At 37.7% G+C, this 16974-nt stretch overlaps 1 protein-coding gene across 1 annotated transcript; it reads left to right on the top strand.

The window, feature by feature from the left end:
• The first annotated feature begins 1219 nt into the window (after window positions 1-1219).
• LOC131055513 (probable carboxylesterase 18) lies at window positions 1220-3110 on the top strand. Its single transcript, XM_057989972.2, has 2 exons — window positions 1220-1502; window positions 1696-3110. Exon 2 carries the CDS (start codon window positions 1749-1751, stop codon window positions 2781-2783), a length of 1035 nt encoding a protein of 344 aa, XP_057845955.1. The 5' UTR covers window positions 1220-1502; window positions 1696-1748; the 3' UTR covers window positions 2784-3110.
• The last annotated feature ends 13864 nt before the right edge of the window (window positions 3111-16974 follow it).

Below are 16974 nucleotides of genomic sequence, written 5' to 3'. Positions count from 1 at the left end.
AAACCTTCTCTCGTGTTCTTCTACTTCCAGGGCATCAAAGAAGACATCATTTTAAACAACACATGCTACAAGGGTATCTTAATCCCTTTGACCTTTGTGTTCAATGATGCTAACTTTTGTTTATACTGCCCATCTTGTTTGCAGATTTCACACCCACCAAAAAAATTGACCAAACATATACTCCAACATACTTTCAACAATTGTAAGTACCTTCCTTTCCCATTCTTTTCAATCCCCAAGTTTTATCACTTTCAATTATTTAATACATATACAATGTTCTAATACAATGTTATTTCTCACATGTACCAGTGGCAACTTTAAATTAGTCTACAAAACCAAGCAAAGACATACAAAACTATACAACATCAATAACTACTCAATACTTACATCAATTATGTACTTCACAAATAATACATCAAATGGTTATATAACATGCTAGCAATGCCAGCATGGGGGTTGGAGGGTGGCTAACTTATATTTTCTGGGACCAACACATTAAATTGGTTGGGTTTTATACAGTCTGAAATAAAAAAACAATTGTAATAACTACATTATTTTGTTCTTTCATACTTACATCATGCTGCCTTCGACATCATGGGGGTTGGTGGGTGGTTAACTTCAGATTTTGGGAACAACTGAAAACATTGGTTAGGTTATGTACAGTTACATATTTACACACACACACACACACACACACACACACACACATATAAAATGCACTTTGCTATTCATTTCACACACACATATAAAATGCACTTTGCTATTCATTTCATTCATTGCATATTTTCTTTTAATTGCTCTCTTTCTCTATGATGCTCCTACAAAGCCACCCCACTTTTCTATTTTGTTAATTCCTTGCATCTTTTCCTTTAATTGCTTTATTTCTCTATGATGCTTCTACAAACCCACCTATTGGCCCATGTTGGAAGTGAGTTCCTCCATGCAATTGCTTTATTTCTCTATGATGCTTTTACAAACCCACCTATTGACCCCGTGTTGGAGGTGAGTTCCCTCATGCAACTACTAGTATAACAATTATGAAAACATTAACTATTAGACCAAATCGAAAGGATAAATTAGTTATATAATTAAAGCGGAAGGGAATTTTGCACTCGAAGAAAAAATCTTGACAAAGGCCAATCAAATTGTAACAACACGCACCACTTTAACGCAAGGTCTTCACATGTAAGACCCAAACCCCGTCCGTGCAGCGGTGATTTTAAATTCCCTTAAATTTCGTCAGCAAACAAAATGTACCTGCTGTCATTTGCATTAACTACATCCAACTTCACCGTGCGGCTAAATTTCATTTCGACCTCCCATTTTGTAACAATGGCCTGAAGATAGGAATGATCCGATATGATCAAAGATGGCGTGCACTTGAAGGCTGCGTGGAGATTTGTTTTTTGATTTTTAATAAAACAGCAGTTTAGAAACTGCAAGCATAAACTTAATTTTAGTTTTTGTTTTATGCGTTTAAAAACTGCTGACTTCGTAGTAAGGCAAGCAATCGGCTCTATTGTTTAGTTTGTTTTATTTTAGTTTTTTAGCGCGGTTTTTTAAGTTTTTGAAAGCTTTGTTTGAATGCTTTATTCAGATCGGTGATCAGCTCTCTTTATATAAGAGTTTATGTAATTGTAGTTTTCATTCAAGTTAATGCATACAATATATTTCTCAATTCTGTTTTTTGTTCAGTTGTAAACAGATTTCATCATCTTTCAGCCAGTTTTAAATTTTCATAATCCTTCATGGCCGAGGATGCGAAGATAATGAAGCCCGAATACCAGCAAGGCGTGGAAGAAATCAGGAAAACTCTTCCCCGGCGGGTGAAATGGATATGCTGGTTCGTCAAGCAAGGCAGCTACTTTACCCGCAGAAGCGATGGCACTGTTAACCGCGGCCTTGCTTCATGGTTCCTACACTCAGTCCCCGCCAACGAGACGCCTGACCGCGGGGTATATTCCAGAGACGCCGTCATAGATCCGCTCACAGGCGTCTGGGTTCGCCTGTTTATTCCGGTACTGGAAGACGACAAATCGGAAAAGCTACCGGTAGTGGTGTATTTTCACGGCGGGGGTTTCTGCATGTTGTCCGCTGCGCAGGAGAACTATGACTTGTTTTGCCGGCGGCTGGCAAAGCGGCGGCGTGTGGTTGTGGTTTCGGTGGAGTACAGGCTGGCACCGGAACACAAGTTCCCCGTTGCTTATGAAGACTGCTATGCCGCTCTCTTGTGGCTCAGAAACGACCATGGTGAAAGCTCCTTTCTGCCACGGTGCGCTGACGTGTCACGGTGTTTTCTGATGGGGGAGAGCGCCGGAGGGAATATCGTTCACCACGTCGGATGCCGCGTGGCAGAGGGGAAGGAGGACTTGACGCCATTGAAGATCTTAGGGCATGTTTTGATACAGCCATTCTTTGGAGGTGAGGAGAGGACGCCGTCGGAGTTGGCTTTGACGGATGTTCCGTTGATTTCTGTGGACGCCTGCGATTGGTCTTGGAAGGCGTTTTTGCCGGAGGGGGCGAACAGAGATCACCCGGCGGCGAATGTGGTGGGGTACGGCGGCGCCGAAATTTCGGCGGTTCAGCTGCCGAAGAGTTTGGTTGTGATTGGAGGGCTTGATACACTGCGAGATTGGCAGCTGCGGTATTTTGATTATCTGAAGAAGATGAAAAAGGAAGTTGAACTTCTGTTCTATGAAAACGGCGTTCATGGTTTTCCGTTGATGCCTTATGACTTGTCTTCAAGTTTCCTTGATGATATCTCTGATTTCATGCAGAGATAATCAGAAGAATGGGGCGCTGCCTCTTTTTCTTATTGTTTTGTTTGTTCGCGTGTAAATGTACACACTTGCGGGCTTGTTGGTTGATCTGTCTGTAATTTGGATAGAATGGCTGGGTTTTTGAAGGAAAAGATAAGGGTTTTAATGTGGACAGGGTTTGGGTATCTTTAATGTTGTGGAATTTGAGTTTGATTTAGAATGTCTTTTCCGCATATTTGCTTGCCGGCTCGTCCGTCTGTAATATGCATCGAAAAGCTGCGTTCATGGGAAAAAGATACATTTAATTCCCAAGTTTTCTAAAGCTTATTTAAGGTTTTTTAACTTTTTTTATGTGGACAGGGTTTGGATGCCTCTGGAATATAATTTGAGTGTGATTTAGAATGTCTTTTCAGATTTAAACTTAGATGTTAATTAGCCGATAGGTTATATATGGTGGCAATAGCCAGCGGATTTGTCTACTGTTAACGCCTGAAAAAAAACCATCTAAACCTACCGGGAAATACATTAGAGCTTTTCCAGCTCACTGCCAACTTCCCACCGTCCTTTTCCTTCTACAATTTCGCTTTCAGTACTCAGTGATGGGGCACTTCTTCTGCCTTTCGTGGTTGAATACACTTCTCATACAGAGTGGAAGCATGGAGTGATGCGAGAGAACAACTTTTTCTGCTCTAAGTACTGAGTGATGGGACGCTTTTCCTGCCCCTCAAGGCTTTCACGTTAACTTTCACTGCCTTTCCTCCAAGGTGTGTCGAGTACATCTCATCTTTGTCAACACATTTTCTGCATTTAGTTCTTTGCCCTCTTTCTGCAGATACTCATCTGACCTCTTGTTCTCCTTTGGAGATTTTTCATCAAATCGAAGAAATTTTATCTTTTGCCATCTATTCTTGTGGGTCTGGATAATCTAAAAATGGAGAAAATTCAATAGGGGGACCAAATCTCTGCCACAACCAACCTCATTGTTGTTTCAGAGCAGATTAGTTGGTGGGCAGAATATATATAATTGTAAGTAGGAAGAGATAATTTGAAAAAAGATATAATTTTTATACATAATAAACTAAATTATCGCTATAATCAAAACTGTATGTGGTTGTATAATGTCCTCTGTCAAACATTTTAGCATTTTAATCCTTCGCTTGTAAATAGAATGGAAGTACAATAAAATGTAAAGAAGAGTTATTACCTATGTCCCTTTGTATCTTATTAACCATCTCTGTCAAAACAAGCATTCAAGGATCAGGGGCCTGAGATGCCCCGAAAACTTGAGATGCTAATGAAGATTCAAATGGAGACACAGGATCAAAAAACTTAAGCTGTATGGTTATGCTCAAGTACACCATGTACATGTATACTATTAACTTTTTATGCCTCCTCAAAATTGGATGTTGGATCTGCAATAGAATCACTAACATTTTAGCCGATTCTCTAAACGCTTTATCTTGTCTGCCAGAATTTGAACCTGTTTTTAACCAACTGAACAAAAATTATAGTTCACCCATGATCTGTTCGCAGCCTTGACTGGTGAGACAAGAAACAATGTGTATATGCATATCCATTGTGTAACTAGAAATCAGTATGAACAACGTACCAGACAAGCTAAAATAGTTTGATATGTCCTACTTAATATATAGGCTTTTAGGACTTTGAAAGTGGAGAGTTATCTTATCTTGTAGATGTTCCGGGTCAAGCTCTCCAAAGAAATGTGATCCGTTTTGAGTGGGAGCTTTGAAGTTGATTTGACAAACTTTGTGTCTGTGTCCAGTTTTGGTTTTGAATATTGTGGGGTTTCTTTCAATTTATTAACTGTTTATGACTGTTCATTCTCAACCATATAAAGTTTTTATCAGGATCTCAGTTTACTTTAATTGCTATTTGATGTTTCAAATTATTTTGTTTTGATTTTAGTATGTGAGATAATTACAAGTAGTTCTTTATTCAAGTTATTCTTGTATGATCTTGATTTGGAAATTTTCTTTCGTTCAAATAGGTTTCATTCTTAATCAGAAGTTATTTAGATATTCGTTTTATTTAAATAGTTTAATTAAAGTTAGGGTTCAAGTTCTATGACAAAAATTAGGATGTGAATAGGTTTGGGTTTTAAGTGTTGGGGTTCAATTATGGTTAGAGTTTAATTAAAGTTAGAGTCATGGTTCAATGAAAAGACTTCACAAACTTTCAAGAAAATGCTATTGAATTTGAATTGTGCAACCTTTACAAACATCCTCTTACATGTACCTTATGTTAGTAGCAGTTTTCCTGTAAATCTTATCAATTATAATTTATTTTTTACATTATGTGGTTTTTTACCTTCTAATATATTATTTTTAATATATTTTACTATCGGCGTAACCCTTGCACTTTGTTTTGGTGCAAGTGCTAGTAATTTTTTGATTAAGTGAAAACAAGTTTGGAAGGGGCCTCGAAACCATTTACATCAGATTAAAAGAAAGATAAAGCTTTGAAAGCCCGGGTAGATAGAACAACTGAAAACAAAGACAAGGACAACCCCAAACGACAACAGGGCCAGTAAAACCAGCCCAAACAACCAACTACAAAGGCCCTCATTTGGCCTTGTGGGAATGAAGAGTCGTATCAAAAGAGGGCTTGGATGTCTTTAAATGCTTTCCCTTAACAGTAATCCAACCAACTTCAACTTTAGCTGCTGCAATAGACCAATCCGAAGGGTCCAACACCGATCTTTCTGGAGTGGAAAAAAGGGGGCCAGAAGAGGGAGCAACAACCGTCGTGGGTATAGAGTCACAACTAGCAGAAGTTGTGTTAGCACCCAGTGAAGCAGTCAGTGAGGTAAGAGGTACCACCGTCGCGGACACAAGATCACCACTAATAGGAGGGACAAAAGTTGTATCAACGCACAAAGAAATCGGCGGGGTAAGAGGCAGCAATCCATTTTTAGTAGAGGGGACAACATCTATCGGTATCACGACAACATGAATCATAGAAGCATCCTTAGTGGTTGGATTAACCAATACAATGAATATAGGCCTGCATATATAGGCAAGGCCACATGGATATGTGAGCACACAATCATGACATGTGGCTCAATGAGAAACAAGGGCAGGTAAGAAAAAGTAGGGGTAGGTAGGAGAAATAATATAATATTCCACAAGAGGTGGATGACCCACCGAATGTGGAGTGTAACAGCAAGATAAGACCATAGAAGGTGGAATTTTTCCTACAAGCTACATCCTTATGTGCATGCTTCCCTGAGTGTCTCATATCCAAACTACGATGAGATGCATTATCCTAAGTTAACTTATGTAAATTGTAATTATATCCTATAAAAATAAATAATTACACCAACAATTGCAATCGAAGAAACTTTCATTGTCATTAAAAAGTCTGATCCAACCAAAGTAGAAACCCCAATATCAATAGAAGATTTGCAAGTGCTAGTAAGTTATTCTGGGACCTTTTTAGATTTAGGAATTTTTTGGAGTTATATAAATAAATATATTGTGGAACTTTCTTTCTCTTTGAAAATCTCTAATAGTTGTATATAAACTAGTAGTTGCACACCTTTTTAGTGTGTTATGAAATGTTGATAAATTATGTTTTATGTTTTATTTTAGGTGGCCCAAATTGATAGACAACCAATCTAACAAGTGTAAACATGATTTTTTAAAGAAGGTTTCAAATTATCACTAATGCATCCAGAGAAACATGTATTTCTGCAAAAAAATTCTAAAAACAGTAAGTTAGTACATATGCAAGCATAATACTATTTAACTTTGTAAAGTCACCATAATTTAACATGTAAAACAATTACATTTCCTTTTTTCATATAGTCAAAGATAACTTTAATGAATAGCTTTTTCTTTAATTGCATGATCACTATACATAATCATTAACAACGGTCGTGTCTAGATTTTAGTTTGTAAGATTACAAAAAGATATTTGTAAGTGGTAGTTTCCACAAAGCAGATTTTATTCTTTTTCTAAACTTTTTCTAAAAGGTCAGAACTAATCTCATACAAGGAAAATAAAGGTGCTACGACTAGGGATGCTTCAGATACCAGAACACATCGCTCAGTGCAACAAGCTCTCTGGTAAGCAATTTGCAAGCACCTCTGGGCAGGTGCCAATGAGATAAGGACGAAAGAGGAAGGCATGACATAAACTTCGACAGGAATTATCTCTATTAGGAATATGAGGCAGAGCTCACATAGCTGAAAGATCAACAACTTCAAGAACTTTACTACAGTGTATACCGTCAAGTAAAGAAAAATAAAGAATCTCATCAAGTGCCTATAACACAAATTTGTTCTGGTCAAGCATATGGATTAATAAACAGTTTTAGCTGAGGAAAAGGACTCTAACATTTGCAAGAGGAAAGAATATTCTTCTAAACAACTTGAACTAGTATGCTATTGTAGCATAAGCATGCAGTACATAGAAACTCGAAAGTTTTTGTAAATATAATATCCATAGAACTCTAAATCATGATCCTAGCAAAAATAGGAAAACAATTTTAAAAAGGCAAAAACTTTGTAGTAGGCTTCTTAAAGAAAACGCACAAAACATGGAATTGGCTGCAAAGTTCTAACCTGTTCCTAAGTGTACAGATTTATTGAATTTCCTTCTCAAATTAACATTGTGCAATACTCTTAAATACTTGTACAAATTCAGACTTTATGATGCCAAATTACTACACGAATTACAGAACTAATGGCCATTTACTTAGGTCCAGACATCAAGTGTCTAGTTGTGGATTACTGCTCGAATTGGATTGATCGTGGGTACCCATCAATATAATCGCTCCAATTTTTTTAAAAGAACCAATTTTAAATCAATGAAAATTTCTGCACTTTTTAAGACATTCCCAAAATCGACTTAGACAATAAGAAAAGAAACCAATATGAAACTATATCAGTCTAAGAAAAAATGAATTTAAACAATTCATTAATTATCAGAATCTATGATTAGGTTTTTGAATATCAGTACAAAAACCTGTAATCTCATAAGGGCAGTCTAAATGTATTCTCCTTTAAACATAAAAGGCTTCATGTTGATATTTTGTTCTTAAGTACACTCCGGCATCCAGCCTTTCAATGCACAACAACAAATTATTTCAGAAGGGTTATCCTCTTAATTTGCTCAATTACACCAACAACCACAAAAGTTAATGTTCCACAAAACAATTTTATTAAAAAAAAATGTTTATTATGACTAAGAACTAAAAATTGATGCTTACCCAAAATATTTTTATTCAAAAAAGCTTTATAATGACCAAGAACTGCAAAATTGATGTTTGTCCAAAACATTTTACTTAGAAGAAAATGCTTACCCAAAATATTTTTATTCAAAAAATACTCATAATGACCAAGAACTGAAAAATTGATGTTTGTCCAAAACATTTTACTTCAAAAAAAAATGCTTACAATGGCCAAGAACTGAAAAGTGAAATTAGGTTACTAATTAGGTTTGTGGGATTTAAGAAGAGTTAGTGTAGATCAATTTAAAAAATGGTGGGCATTCAAATGGAATAGATAAGCGGAAATCATTGAGAAAAGGAGATCCTTCAAAATTCATTTTGATGGTTGAAGTTATCATTTCTTTAAAGATTGTTCAAATTTGAAGTGCCAAACTAAACATAAGTTTTTGTCTTTAAGATAAAAATAAAAGACCAATAAGATAAACATGTAAACCAAAATAAAATAGCAATGTTAACCATAATGAAATTAAGAAGACCGAACATAACTAACAACTTTTAATAAACTGAAGTTTAGCATTTACAAAAGCATCATTCTTTATTGCCCAAATTCTGGACAGGGCATTCCTAATTATTCCTAATTTCCATCCATATGAAATTCTAGTTACAAATAGATTTCATCAAGAAACAAACAACTTGATTTCCGTCTATTCTAATATGAATTCACTCAACAAATGTGAAAACATAGATGATAATGTGTCACATCCCTATATAAGACCGTCTCCTATTGACCACTATATGGTGAAAAAAAAATTAATAGATTGAGAATAAATTTCAATTTAATGTAGCACGGAGGGAATCATCATGGTTGGCAAAACAGAAAGGAGGCAACCAAGACCAAATTAATGCAAAGGCATGGGCACCACGTGAAGAGTATGGGTAGCCTTTCACTTCAAATTGAAATTGAAGTGTGTCTTCTCGAGTAGAACTATTATTACATGGTATAAACAAAATGTATTTATTGAAAAAGCAAGAAAAGAAAGGCAATTGGCAGAGGGAGAGAAAAAATTTCTCAACCTTCGCTAGCATACTCCCTGCTTGCGCGTTAATGGGAATAGAATTGAGGAAGTGCACATTGATGGAGCAGAGGAATGTGAGGAGTTGAAAATATGGGAGCGGAAGAGAGATTGGAGAAAAAACGACATGAATGAAAAGTAGAGTATAGAGGTTATATCGAGAATTTTGTGGGAGGAAGGAATGTAGGGCATAAGGGTTTATCATCTAGTCGGGCAAGAAGATGTCTTCTTCTTTTGTTTTTTTAAGAGATGCTAACGAGTTGATTCAACTATTATAGGTGCTTTGTCTATGGCTCATCATTATCTGTGGCAAGGATTTGATTGGAAGACTCTTTGCAAATAAGTAGAATATAATTCAGAATATCTTTGTATGCCAGATGAATCGATTTATACTAGATGAATCGATTTATGCATTGAAATCTCAATTTAAAGTCTCTTATTTCTATTCAAACTTGTATTTCTTCTACAAATGTATTTCTATTCTCTTATCAAGATATTTCAGTCAAAATGTGAAAAGAAACAAATAGCTTTACCCTTACAAACTTAGAGAAAAATATCATTTCAAAACTGAAACTATAAGGAGGAGGGTAGAGCTTAAAATTAGAGGGTAGAGCTTAAAATTAGGCCAGTTTGAGACAAGTCTTTAAAGCATTGGTTTCATTCTTTAAATAAATCATATTTTTTGAAACATTTAACTATTGTAATTTGTTGTAATTTGTGTAAGCTTACCTTGGCATAAGAATAAGTGAAAACAACTATGTAGGAAGGGTTTCTTAGACTTTGGGGTTTCTTGAAATGAACAAAACCTTTATTCTCTTTTCAACAAAAGCAAATAAAGGGTTAATGTTATTATAAGTTTAAAATGTAAAATTGAGGTAAATTCTCTAAAATTCTCAAAACTTCTAGTTAAGATAGCACACCAGGAAAGAGAAACTAAAGAGTTAAATAGAGATGTGGTGTGATAGTGGTTCTAAATGAGAACTTATAGAATTCTAAACCCCAGTTGGATGGATTTGATTATAGTAATGTTAATGAAACCTAACTTCTATTTGATCATATGAGAAATGAAGAGGGAATCAATGTAAGTTGAGCTAAACATAACTATAGAAAGTCTCCTATGTATTAGCCTCAACATAGGATGATACAATGATTATCATATATGTTGGCATTAATAAATGCATCATATCCTCCCTTGGGATAAACATTGGCATTACATTGATTTCAACCATATATGTCTAGTTGTCAATTCATGTCTAACAAAAAAGCTATGATACATGGAAAATTGAACATGGTGTTGATTATTAATAACTCTACAACTTTTGTTGATTAAACCTTTATCTAGTAGGACCTAATCATGAGTTATGGTGATTATTGATTCGCGCTATTTGTAATTAAAAATTCATAAGTATAGAGTATTTTTATCATGGATATATCTTCATATGAATACTTTACAAATATAATGTGTTCACCTAGCTTGAGCATGATGTTTGTAATAATTACACATAAAGGAAGTTTATCATTCTTGGTGTATACTTCTATATAGTTGGATAACACACTACTGTACATGACAATTTTTATCTTGAAGATAATAGTACCAAATACTATGATAATGGTATATGATATAAAGTTTGGTTTAATAAATCCAAGTATAAGATTAGTGGATGAGTTTTAGACCCGAGGTCTCTACATTTGGTAATCACATCAAAGAACATATTATGATATAGTGGGTTTCCTACCATGTTGGTATCTACAATTATAATCATTTAGTTATAAATGTCAAGTGTAAAATTATCTAGTCGAAGAGCAAAGATGTTATAGGAACAATGGGTTACACAATAAGGAAAATGAAACTAAAACGTTAAGAATAAATTTACTAGTCAACATCAGCTTTTGGCCCGTATTCTCACCCATAAGTATCTTTTAGGTGTTATTTCTTTTCATGTTCCTCATTTTCCTTTGGATGGAACAAGTTCTATGACCTGGCATACTCTGAAAGTGGGCACTCAGTTAGTTAAGAGTGGGCTTTTTTGGATCTGTCATTCGGGCTCATAGACTCTTTTTTGGTTTGATTCTTGGGATGGACACCCTCCTCTTCTTTCTTCATATCCTCACCTCCAGTCCCTTTGTGATATTTTTACTGTTGCAAGTTGAGACACGATTGAGCATTATAAAGTGGCTCAAAATTGTGGGTTGGCTGTTAGTTTTAGATGGAAGAACTCTTCTGAATGACCACTAGGAGGGTCAGAGGTGGATGGGCGTGAGCTTGCTTAGATTCTTTCTTCTCGTGATTGTAATGCCTTAGTGGGACATGATTTTTTGGCTTGGGTTGGCAATGATTTGTCTGGGAAGTACTTTGTTTTTGCAGGATATGGACAGCTTGATAGGCAGTTGTTTGGCAACATTGAGGTCCCTTGGTGGAAACTTGTTTGGCACAATTGTTCGTGGCCCAAGTGTAACTTCTTCACGTGGTTGGTGGTTCAAAATCAGTGTCTTACTTGGGATAATTTGTGCAAGCGTGGGTTTCAAGGCCCCTCAATGTGTGTGTTGTGTCGTAATAGTCAGGAGAGTGTTTCTCATCTCTACTTCCAACTTTCTCTCTCTAGGGAGATCTAGCACTTTTGGTGGGGTGTGTGGAACAAGGCCAATTGGCATGTCTCTTATTTGGGTGAATTTTTTTATCATTGGGGCAAGGCCCTTGTTATGATCTCTTTTCTTCAAGTTGCTTGGGCTCTTGTCCCCTCTTTTATTATCTGGAATATCTGATTGGAGAGGAATCGTGGGATTTTTCAAGATGTGATGTTGGTGGCTCCTCGCTTGTGGTGGAAATTCTTCATTCATTGGGAGAAACTGTTTTGGTAAAATGTGACTTATCAGAAATAGTGGATCCTCGAGATGTTAACTGTTGCAATCATCTTCATCTTCCTCCTCAGCAAGGACATATCATGAGAAATAGATGTAGACATCCTCTTCGGAAGATAAATAGGGAGGGGCATTGGTATCCTCCTCCTCGGGGAGTTTTGAAACTCAACATGCAGGGTTCTTCTCGGGGAAACCCTGGTCATGCTGGTATTGGTGGGGTTGGTCAGGATAGTTCTGGGACCGTTTAGTCTATCTTTTTTGTTTATAAGGGTCTTCATACTAATAATTTGATAGAGGCTCTTGTCATTTTTTATGCCATGGAGCGCGGTTGTTAACTTGGTTGGAGAAGGATCATTTGTGACTCTGATTCCCAGGTAGTGGTGAATTTGTTGAATAGGCGGACTTTAGAAGGTGTTAGTTTGCATTTACCTTTGGTTGTTAAACAAATTCTTAACTTATGTTCCTCTTTTCACTCTGTTTCTTTCAATCATATTCCTAGAGAATGGAATGGAGTAGCAGATTGTTTGGCCAAATGGGCCTCTTATCATATGCAAAATTGGAACATTGTGGATAGGGGTCAATTACATCTGGATTTGTCTCAAAAGTTGGACCATTTAGTGGAGCTTGACAGGGTTGAGTAATGACCTTGTTTTGTAATTGTTTTGGTTTGAATAAATCTTTACTCCTCTTTTAGTTTTAAATTTACCAGTAATATTAGGGAGTGAATATCTTATATGATAATACACTAAGCATAGTGCTCCAATTACCTCGAGTGTGACACAAATATTGATAATGTTTGATGCAAGTTTGTAAATATTGGACATGTCTTTGGGGATCAAAAACAGATTTATGTTGCTTTAATAGGATGTTGTCCTATATTTTTATGATGCTCGATATCATTGAACCATATTGATGTACGATGCTACTTGAATCCTTATCAAGGATTTTGCAATATTCTTGCATCATATCGATATTATGACTACATGATGATTATTGACCTCTTAAGTACAATAAACTTGATGAATGAACTATCATCAGAACCAAGGAACTTGGTACAAATGGTTGTGTTATGATTGCATGTTCATGTAGGAATTGTGGCTTAGCTAAAGATACATGTATACATTGTGATGCCCTCCTAAATGGACAAGATTAGCAAATGACAAATAACACAAAAGACACGAAACCGTTAGTGTTATTTAATCAAAGACTAATCTAAACAGGCATATCAAGAGAGATACTAAAAACATGAAAGCATATTTAACTATCAAAGCAAACATGATGAGGCATCTCCAAATACCTCCTAACATGCTCTTAGTTTTTTTCTCCCTTGTTCCTCTCCTCTCCAAGTTCCAAAATAGTGTAGCTCTCAGCAGCTTTTTGCACTATGGATGCTTATGGAGGATTGAGTTTGTAGTATAGCTCTAAATGTGAAATGAAAAGCTAATACTATGCTATTGATGCTAAAATGATATATTTTCACCAAAATAACAAGATATTAGATTGCTTATGCTAAAATGCTCTCTTAAAATGTCTATAGCTTAAATGCATACAAGTTTTCAGGATCTGGATTATGAAGAAATGGGCTCTATTTATAGGAAAAATGGAGCAATGGATGGTTGAGATTGAGTAATCTCAACAAGGGTCAGGATTGAATGATTTCAAATCCATGTGAGGGCTTTCAACCCAATCCCAGAATGACAAGTGTCAATGTGAGATAGGTTGAGAGGGGAGAGAATAAGCATTAAATGCCTGATATGACCTTGGGAATTAAAGTCAAGGTTGGTTGAATGAATAAACTCTTTATTCAAAGAATAAAGCTTTTATCCAATGGATAAACTCTTGTGCAAATGTGAAATGGATGAATATGGTCAAAACAATAAATGTTTGGGGGGACAAGTTTGAAATAACTATAAATGGTTATGTAAGAGCCATAAATGGTCATGTAAGAGCCATTAGTGGTCTTGGAAGACTTTGGGGGTTAATTTGTTGAACACACAAAGCATTAAATGCTTTTCAAAGACTTTTGAGTCTTTGAGAAGTGACTCCATTTTGCTTAGGAATGTGACAATAATTAGGGGATGGATTAGGCTAATTAGGAAGGGGTTAGAAGAATCTAGAAGGGGATTAGATTTTGCAAGTGGATTTGGTGGGTGAGGGAAAATAAGATTTTATTTAAAATAAAAATTTATTTATTCTAATAAATGTGTGCAAGTTGCATTTGTAGGAAAATGCAAGTGGGGTGGGGATAATGAATTAAATAAATGTTTTATTTAATTTATTTAAAAGAGGAAAAGGGGATTTTATTAAATAAATAGATTTTATTTATTTAATTGATTTGAATTTGGTTTAATGAATTAATTAAAATAAATTGAATAATTTATTTAATTAATAGAAGAATGTTTGGAGATGAATTAATTAAATATTAATTTAATTAATTGATGGCTAGTGGATTTTTAATCAAATAAATAGTGAATATTTATTTAATTAAGCTGGACAGATTTGTGTGACTACATTTGCCCCTCTTTGAGACGGTGCGGTTTATCGCATTGTTTCAAAGAAAGAAAAATTGGTATAAAGAAATTGCCCCATAAAATGTAAATTTAATGGGTGGTATGCCCCCTCGAGAGATGGGCCGAAAAAAAAAAAAATTCGAAAAATCGGGCGATCTCTCGAAAAAGAATGAAAATTGGCGAGGTGGTAGAAGAGAAAAAGTTAGCCATACGAGTGAAAAATAGAAGAAAACGGGACAAACATGGAGAAATGGGGGGCTCGAGAAGTTCACGGAGACCACGGCGGTGAGCAGGGAGAAGTTACGGTGACAACGAAGGGTATAAATGGGGTGAAAACAGGATCATTTGTGACCACGACCAGTTGAAAACGAGAGCTCTGATAGTGACGTTTGGAGGAGCAAGCAGCAGCTAAGATGCCGATTCCAATCACCGAGCACAGATTCGAGCGAGTCTGACGGCTCCAGCGCCCAGATGACTACGGGCCAACGGTACGCAAATTTGAAAACTTAATTTTTGTGCATTTTTGATAGGTTTTTAGCTGAGTCCAAGTCAAGTCGGAGCAAGAGCGCTGGAACAATGGTTTTGGCGCTTTTGCTCCATAAACTAGTGCTATTGTGCCGCAATAGCGCTATTGTCCCCTTGTTTGAGCACTTTTGCTTTGCATTAGCGCTATTGAATGCAAGTTTTAGTGCTTTTGCACTTCTAGCGCTATTGAGGGCTTAATTGAGTGCTATTGATGTCAAGTAGCGCTATTGCGTAGTTGATTTAGCACTTTTGTAGTTGTAGCGCTATGGTATAGCTGATTGAGCGTTGTTGTTAGGGTTGTAGCGCTATTGTTTGGAAACTAGCGCTGGTGTTGGTAAAATAGCACTTTTGCCTTAGGATAAAGAGATGCCCCAGTTTGAATAAAGACTAATTCCTTGATGCCAATGAGGGATGGTTGGCGATGTGAAGTGGGAGTTGTTTTGAACCATAGCAGCCTGATGAGACTTAGGTCATATGTTAGGATAAATGCCTGTTGAAGTCTAGGTGACCATGATTGCTTACCTGTTGAGACCTGAAGATACTTGATTAAAGTATCTGTTGATAGTCTAGGTTTAAACTTAAGAAAGTTTGAAAACAAAACAACTGATGGTGATTGATGAATTTCCATGTGCAGGAGGATCTGCGCGTGTTGCAGTTACGCGAGCGCCATCCTGCGACACAGGGGTTGCGGGACTGATTGATTCAGGCGGAGATAGACTGCATTGCCACGACTGGATTATACGAGGTGATGCACATGTCCGTGATTCGTATGAATCATGGATTGATCACAACATTAGCAGAGCGGTGGCACAGTGAGACGTGCACCTTTCATTTGGCATAGGGGGAGATGACCATGACGCTAGAAGATGTGTGGCGCATCCTACGGATTCCGATTCGAGGAGAGTTGGTCACATACGATAGATCCTGGGGGACAGTGGCAGTGCAGAGGATTTTTGATGAGGATGTATATATTGATGATGACTCGATCGCGTGGGAGGATATAGCGGCACTATATGAGCCACTTCCAGCAGTTTTGTCAGGGATCATGGGAGGACTGTTGTGTCCAGATAGGCGGTCACATGGGTTGGCGATGGGATGGGGACAGGTTATCGAGATGATGATGACCGAGGGGACCCGATTTGCATGGGGTTCGTGCGTGTTGGCGCACATGTATCAGGAGCTCCATGAGGTAGTATACCGGGGGAGGGGTTCCTTAGCAGTGGGCATGACGCTGCTACATATTTGGGCGTGGGAGCACCTACTAGTGACTCGACCAGTGAGTCTGAGATTCCACGCAGTGGATCAGCCGTACATGTTTATGTACAGCAGCATGATGAGTCAGCCCCACTTGGGGAAGTTAGAGTGGTGGCGACGGGCATTGGATGACCTGGATGCAGTGATATGGCGACCATACTTGGAGTGTGAGCCATGGGATGATGACGCAGAGGCACTACCTTATGTCTTCATGACCCGATTCCTCATTAGAAGGACCTCATACCATGTAGAGAGACAGGTGCCTCGGAGAGTGATGAGGCAGTTTGGCCGGCAGCAGGGACTGCCTAGCGGATCTGGAGAGTATGCGCGGGTTATTCGAGAGAGGTATGCATGGGGTCCAGTGCTACCTTATGATCAGGCACTGGAAGAGTTTCGGACACTGCAGGTGAGGCCATGGGACCTACGACCGAGGGTCGTTGATGCAGGGGTGACAGAGGAGTATACGCAGTACCGGGCGGCACACCCGATCCCACAGATATCGGATCCAGCAGAGCCGATCCCAGCGTTTGAGGATGAGAGGGGATGGAGACGGAGGAGGGCAGGAGATCGAGGAGATGGAGGAGGAGGAGGTGGAGGTGGAGGAGGTGGAGGAGATGGAGGTAGTGGAGGTGGAGGAGGTGGAGGTGGAGGATTGGGGATGCGGAGCCAGCAGAGAGGGAGAGGTGGACTGCCTTTACAGATATCCCAGGGACCATTGATACCGAGAGGAGTTCAGCTGAGTGGGAGGGGGATGGAGAGGGAGATCCCGATGGACAGAGGGGAGGGGACTACTGGAGAGG

Source organism: Cryptomeria japonica, chromosome 9 (genome assembly GCF_030272615.1).
Source record: "Cryptomeria japonica chromosome 9, Sugi_1.0, whole genome shotgun sequence".
NCBI lineage: Eukaryota > Viridiplantae > Streptophyta > Pinopsida > Cupressales > Cupressaceae > Cryptomeria > Cryptomeria japonica.
This window is presented reverse-complemented; position numbering and strand designations above follow the sequence as displayed.